Source organism: Gavialis gangeticus, unplaced genomic scaffold, assembly GCF_001723915.1.
Source record: "Gavialis gangeticus isolate Ggan-Ray unplaced genomic scaffold, GavGan_comp1, whole genome shotgun sequence".
In the NCBI taxonomy this organism is placed as follows: domain Eukaryota; kingdom Metazoa; phylum Chordata; order Crocodylia; family Gavialidae; genus Gavialis; species Gavialis gangeticus.
The window spans coordinates 100,830,803-100,838,392 of NW_017729031.1; the positions used below are offsets into that span (position 1 = coordinate 100,830,803).

A 7,590-nucleotide genomic window follows, 5' to 3' on the forward strand; every position below is an offset into this window, starting at 1 on the left:
CCTCAAGACAATGCCAGCTCTTACTTTTCACTCATTTTTAGCATTTTTCTGTTGCAAAAAAACAGAGAAAGAACGCAACAAATCGAATGTTTTTAACACTAGGAATTCCTATTTGAAATCTATGGGTTTATCTCATGAGCAGGTTGTTAAACAGGGCTAATACTGCACGACACCCTGGAGCAGCTATAGAAGGATCTCAAAACACCTTAGGTTGCCACAACACCTTGGTTGAAAAATCACTATATGCTATGTCCTAAAAACTGATGTTCTTAGCCACATCCTTTGCTGCATCTATACATGAAACCTTGCAGTTTGGAGAAGAAAAGCAAAAGAGAAGGGTTTCCAGTGACAGAGTCAGGAAGGAGGTGGAAGTGAAAGGTTTTAAAATTCCAGTTCTATTTATTTTAAGTGTTTATTCAGATAATTTTTGTTCCTATTTGTATAATGGAACTTTCCATACCTTCTGCAGTAGGGTCAGTTCCTTACCAAGAAGCACAAAGTTTAAGCTTGACAGATCCATCAGTCTAATTTTTTTTAAAAATCAAGAACATGAAGGTATTATTTACATTGATGCAGAAAACAGAATTCTCAGTTAAGCTGTAAACAGACCACACAATCCTTGAAATGCAATTCAAAATTTCCCTTAACTTATGTCAAACCCATCAGGTTGCTATTTTGTACATTTTCTCCCCTGTCCCTCCCCCCCCCTGCATAATGAGACAAAAAATAAACCTCTCTTGACATTTAAATTTCCGTTATAGCCAAGACAAAAGTTCTACACGTCTGAAGGTTCATGCTGTCATGGATGAAGAGGCTTTTTGTCCATATGAACTCCAGTTGACTTTTCATATCTAGCTAGTACTTATAACATGAACCTCAATCAAAACAACATAACATTATAAATTCTCTGGATACAGAAATATTTGAAAATTTTAGTGGAGGTAAAGCTGAAAGGGGAAAAAGAAAATAAAGGTTGTTTGGTTACCAGTAGCACAAAAGCACACAAGCAGAAATGGAGTGATGTACAAACATACAGTATTTTCATTCCCTATTATCAATTCCCAGTTGACAGTGAAAACTTTGCACTTATTCCTGGGAAAATATTTCTATAAGATGGGCACTCAGTATATTGCCTCCAGAAGCACCTCTGATCAGATATCTGCTGTCCACCACTTGAAAGAAGTCAATAACTGAAGTTCTGTGCAAAGATTATATACCACTTGCAATTCTGGGAAGAATCACAAGAGAAAGAGCTTAGAGATTTTGGTTTTTTGTTTTCAGGAGACAAAAGGAAGAACAAGATGACAGCCATAAAATCCAGGAGGAAAAGAGAAGGGCACAGAAGGAACAAAGAAACAGATCATGGTTGTTTATGGTGAAGTTTGTCTTCTATTCACAACTTCTTTTACTTAAGCAAGCAAACTCAGTGGTCTACTAGGTTGCATCAAAAAGTTCATATTGGAATTTTGCTTTTTGGGGTTTCTTTGTTTTTATTTTTTTTTAATTGAGCTTGCAAACACTTTAGTTGGATGAAAATTCAACTCCCACGTACTTTAGGTTAGTTGACATGAAAATTAAATATAAAAAATGAACAGAACTTAGATCTTTTGCATCAAAATTTACTGACTGTACATTAGACAGGTCAGACTACAGTTTATCAGTATGTTTCTAGATAACAATGGATGCACAGTAGCAATTAAGCACATTAAGAAGAATTAAGTAAAGGACTCCCTTTTTGGTATGACGCTGCTTCTGGACTCCACTGGGAAGCCACCTTCTTCTGTCTGGGCTTTTAACTAGTAATACGTGTTTCATATATTGTTCCAGTGTTGACAACATGCAAGTAATAGGCTGATCCCTATTAGCAAGATTCTCGGCCTGGTTTTGAAAACTTCTGGTATGTGCACACGCAACTTTCATTTTTCTTTACCCCTCACCTATTTCCTGCCTCTTCACCCCCCCACACACACCATATTACCTATATATGGCAACCACATTTCATTTGGTGCCCCCTGATATCCCATCTGGCTTTCTTTGCCCTTCTTGATTATCCAACTCACTCAGTACCTTTTCCAACTGATCTTCAGATTCTTAAAACAAAAGAGCATCAGTTGACTCCAAAGAACACAGGCACACTAATTCAGTGGATCAGTGCTCTTTTCCTGCTATGTTTGATTATGTGAATCATGCAAAACACTGTTCAGAAGTGCTGAACTCAAAGGCTGAAAAGGGAAAAGATGCTCTCAGAGTGTAACTGAGACAAGTTTCACTGTAGTCCAGTAAAACTAAGCCAGACCTTCAAGACTAGAGGACAAAAGATCTGACTAAAAAGTCAGCAGGTGACAAGGAGGCCGACAGCCCTAAAAAGTTAATCTAGATAGGGCAGTGAGGGTTAGGGTTACATGGGAAACAAGTCTAAAACATATCTATTAACAAACTGTAATCAGGGCAAGAAACCTTAAATAGCATGTAAAGAGCTAAAAGCTGGCAGCCATCTGCTATTACTAAAACTAGGAAGAGCCTTGATGGGTAATTAAAAACAGACGCACAATTTTCTTCGATGCTGCTTGCATACAATCAGGGTGAACACTTGCTGCTCAATTAAGCCATCAGTTGGCAACTATAATGTAATTAACCTTAGCCTGAAACATTTAATATGACCAAGCTTCATGTACTTGGATGGTGTGTAGGAAAGGCAAACTCAAGTTTTCCTTGTTCATAATCTTCTATTAGTTCAATATATCATGTAAAGCAAATGAGTAAGTCAAGCTTTAGCAAAAATAAATTTGTTTATAAGTTTACTTAGTGATGCTATGTTTCATAGTTTCATAGTTTCTAGGGTCCGAAGGGACCTGAGCAGATCATCTAGTCCGACCCCCTGCCATGGCAGGAAGAGCACTGGGGTCAAATGACCCCAGTAAGGTGGTCATCCAACCTCCTCTTAAAAACCCCCAGGGTGGGAGCCTGCACCACCTCACTTGGAAGCTGGTTCCAGACCCTAGCCGCCCTGACCGTGAAGTAGCGCCTCCTGATGTCCAACTTAAACCTTCCCTCCGCCAGCTTGTGACCATTGTTCCTGGTCACTCCTTGCGGCGCTCGGGGGAACAGGGACTCCCCCAGCGCCTGCTGATCCCCCCTAACCAGTTTATAACAGGCCACAAGATCCCCCCTCAGCCTTCTCTTTTGAAGGCTGAACAGGTTCAGGTCCCGCAACCTTTCCTCATAGGACCTACCCTGCTGTCCCTTGATCATACGAGTGGCCCTCCTCTGGACCCTCTCGATGCTGTCCACATCCCTCTTAAAGTGCGGCGCCCAGAACTGGACGCAGTACTCCAGCTGCGGCCTGACCAGTGCCGCATAGAGGGGGAGGATCACCTCCTTGGACCTGCTCGAGATGCATCTGTGGATGCACGACAAGGTGCAGTTGGCCTTCCTAGCCGCCTCCCCACATTGCCGACTCATGTTCATCTTGGAGTCAATAATGACTCCCAGATCCTTTTCCACCTCCATGCTGACAAGAGAGGAGTTCCCCAGCCTGTATGTGTGGTGCCTATTGTTCCTCCCCAGGTGCATCACCTTACACTTGTCTGTGTTAAACCCCATCCTGTTCTCCTCTGCCCATCCTTGTAACCTATCTAGGTCCAACTGTAGCCTGTTGCTCCCCTCTATTGTGCCCACATCCCACTAATGACTTTCACATTGCTATTTCCTGTTCAATTCTGGACTGGACTGGACACATGTAATAAAAGTAATGTTACTGAGCTCCCGGAGCAAGTGTACCAGGCTGTCCCTTGGAAGATAAGCCTAAGGTGATTTCAGATCAGTCTTGTAAACCCTCATTCTGTGAAAGGTACACAGATTATTTTTGTTCTGGGCATATACACATTCTATTTAACCAGCATTCATCTTGCTGTTCAGGAATACATAGTAATCATCATGAGTACAGTGCATAATGCAAGTTAATAAAGTGACTTGCTGTGATTTAGTCCTTAATATGAACAGATAAATTAATGGCCAACTACTAAGTTTGTTGAGCAAGCCCATAATCACTGAATATGAACTCCACTTAAAAATTAGAGCTCTGACATCTTCAGCAAAGAAGTGGATCCTAGGTCGCTTGGATTTATGTACGATAGTACTGTTTTTTCCTCATCATATCTTAGTTTGTCTTTTTATCAACTTTAACTATCTGCAATTGATCCATCAAGATTCCATGTTGGTAAAATGGGAAAAATATTCCTCATTTAAATATACAAGCCTGAGTGAGCACCTCAAATTACTCATCACAAAAAAAGTTAAAAGAGGTTCACACCTCAGCTGTAGGCTTTCAAATTCCTGTTACCAATTTTAACATACATTAAAGCTCCACTCAAAATTTCAATTAAATAAAGGCCAGTGTATTATCTGCTTTGTTTTCCAACCATGCTCCAAAGCACTGCATTCAACCCAGAAATTTAGAAGGAAGTCTCTATTATCACTTCCAAATTCTAAATGCTTGCTCTAGTCAGTAGAAGAATTTCCCAAAAAATAGCTAAGATTGAGAAAGGAATAGAGTAATCCTAATGACCTCTACTTCCTTTGCTGCTATTGTTTTAATCACTTGAGGAAAGGAAACTGGCTAACAATAACACATTCCAATCCTGCAGTTATTGAAATAGGAAGAATAGTCACCCCATTACATCACCCCTTTCATAAATCTGCTGGACTAGATTAATCAATACCACTAATGATAACAGTAAACAGTAAAGAGTATAGAATTTGTAGAGTTCTATCAGATGCTTGTGCGGCCTGGAGACAGCACAACAAAGCTACCAACAGCCACATTTAGAGTTCATTGTATTTGGAGACTGTCTGTAAAACCGTAAATGTCATCTTCCCAAGCTATACCTTCATAAGAACTTCTTAGTTTGATTTTTTTTTAATCTTGCAGTGTGTTATGTTGTAAAGTCAACTATTTGGGTTGTCACATTTTAGACCCTGAAATACATTTATAAAATAATCATTCCACAGTAGTCTATTTGCATAGGTATATCACTCCAAGATTCCAAAAACTCAATTCTTGTTCAGCAGCCCTGCACACAAAAACCAAATATACTCAAACCCAGGAGCAGCAGGTAGCCAGGACAGTCATTTATTGTTGCAAAATCTCTCCAAGGTCACATGAATGTAAAAGGGTAAAACAAACAGAACTTTAAAAATAACTACACCACTAATGTCTTCTATAAATGGTATGAGGTAAGCATCTCAAATTCTAGAATTATGTCCAGCCTCAAGAACAAAGTTTCAACAGCCACAAAACCAATTTGTAGCCACTACATTATCTCTGGATTGTATTGCTCTATCGTAACAGCTGCAAACATAAAATTAAATGTTTCCCAGCTCCAAAGCCAATGTTGATATTTGAATGAACGTGCAACTAATACTACGGCCATTCAAAACAGCAGCAAGACTGACCTGATTCAAACAGAAAGTAACCCTTATTTCTGACTAGGTTTATTTGGCTTAGGTCAGTGGCTCTCAGGTTTTTTTAGGCTCAAAGCACCCCTTATCAGACTCAACACACCCATCAGAAAATGTCATTTCTTGTTTTCATTCAGTTTTGAGTCCAGAAAAATAATAGAACAATTTTTCTGCTGCAAAAGACTCATGGCCACAACAGATGAGAATGTTTTTTAACATTATGAATTCCTATTTGAAATCACTCTGTCTCATGAAATATGTCTGCATGCTTAACATTTGCAGGGAACTCTGCACAACTCTTGGAAGGAACTGGTGGCACTCTAGGGTGCTAGGACACTCTAGATGAGAATCACTGGCTTAAGCATTTCTGCTCAGATTAGCAGAACCTTTAGAGAATTCAACAACTATCTCCTACCAAAATGGATTTGAGAGGGGTTTCCACAGGCTCTGTACTGGTTCCCTGCAATCATACTCTTTTCTAAACTGCAAGTGTAATTTCTCCCATTGCTGCATTACGCAGCTGTCTCAAAGGATAGCCAAGAAACTGACTGTTCTATTTGATTTCATTTCTATAACAACAGCTGTGCCATATGGTTGTGTGCAGAACCACAGAAATTTAACTTCACTTCTACAATTTCCTTGTGCTCTTCTGCAACCAATTTCATTCCAACTGCCAAAAAAAACATGTCCCTAAGTTCAGAAACAAGAACAGAAGATCAACGTTAAGTGTTATTGCATACATCCTACACACCAGATGGCAAACCGGCTGTCTCTCAAACCATGCATGTCTTGCATAGGTGTGGTTGTTACAGTTATGAAGAGTCCAGTTTCTGCTTTGAGTCAAAGGTTAAAGAATGCAAACTCACCTGCAATGTTTCACCCGGCCAGAGGCATGCAATGTATACACTGATGTTCAAACAAACACAAGTATCAGTAAGCAACCAAGTAATCTCTAGACAATTCCCATCACAGCATGAAACTGCCACAGGTTCCTATGTATGGTTAGGAAGAAGACATATTACAGAGTAATTCTTACTAATCGCGGGAATAACCACGTTTAATTGCAAACGGTCTGAACAGACAACATCCAACATCCTTGATTAAATGAGGAAGCGCAGAATACCAAGAGTTGTGTGAAAAAGAGACCATCAGTGCAGTAAATCTACTGCTATAAAACTCATCTTCCTGTGGGGCCAGATTATTAATTGCCCTTGTCCACCCATGATGTCATCATGTTGCAAACCTTTGTAATTTCCAATTCCTTCACCCCCACCCCCTTCCTTCCTTCCGTTAAGCACAGATTAGGAATGCAGCAGCTCCCATCCCCCTTCCACAAACATCCAAAGTCAGCCAGGTCTCCATCACAGCTTAAAACCACAGTCTTCTGAAACGCTGTGCCTACTGGTGTCACCCACCCTTTCCCAATGGAAACCTAGCTCTTTCGCATGACTTCATTGCAGCTGTCTAGTCACTTTCACTGCTTTCTGTTTCTTTAACCTCCTCCTGTGCTTGGCTGGGAATTGCACAAGGTATTGGTGAAGGGAAAGAAAAAGGAAAGAGGTGTGAGGCCGCTAATTGGGCAGCAAAATCCAGGGCCAGTGAGGAGACGTGTGCCCCCCCCCCATGCAACCACATCAATTCACCAGCTTCTACCAAAAGTTTCCTTGGTCTGAAACATGTCTTTGTCTCATCTTGAGCCCGTTCTGAGAAGACAGCAACAACCCGGCTTCCCACAGGGACATGCACAGCACAAGCTCCTGGCATGCACTCGTGAGAGCAGGTGATTCTCAGGTAGCAGCGGAGAACCAGGACGGGTCAGAGTGGCGGCTCCTGCCTCAAACCACGGGGCTCAGGCAGTCGGGCTGTCACCCGCCAGACCCCTGCGACACAGGCCTCAAGCCCCCGCCCCCCGAGCCCACAGGGAGCCCGCTGCTGCCCTGGGGCCCTCCCGGCAGGAGCGGCCCCTTCCTCCCGGCTCGCCCGCCCGGCGCTCACCATCCGGGAACTCGCGGTCACTGATATGCTGCAGGTGGGAGCCGCAGCCGCCGGGGTCGGAGTCCCCCGACTCGGCCTCGGCGGCGCTGGCCGCGACCTGGTAGGCGTCGGCCCGGCCCTCGGGCCCCGCCGCGC

At 42.2% G+C, this 7,590-nt stretch overlaps 1 protein-coding gene across 1 annotated transcript in view; it reads right to left on the reverse strand.

The window, feature by feature from the left end:
• Nucleotides 1-7,590, reverse strand: part of CCNYL1 (cyclin Y like 1) — a 70,666-nt gene that overhangs the window by 62,120 nt on the left and 956 nt on the right. The window contains exon 2 of the mRNA XM_019522903.1: nt 7,456-7,588. Coding sequence (XP_019378448.1) covers nt 7,456-7,588 — 133 coding nt within the window. The remainder of the gene's footprint in view (nt 1-7,455; nt 7,589-7,590) is intronic.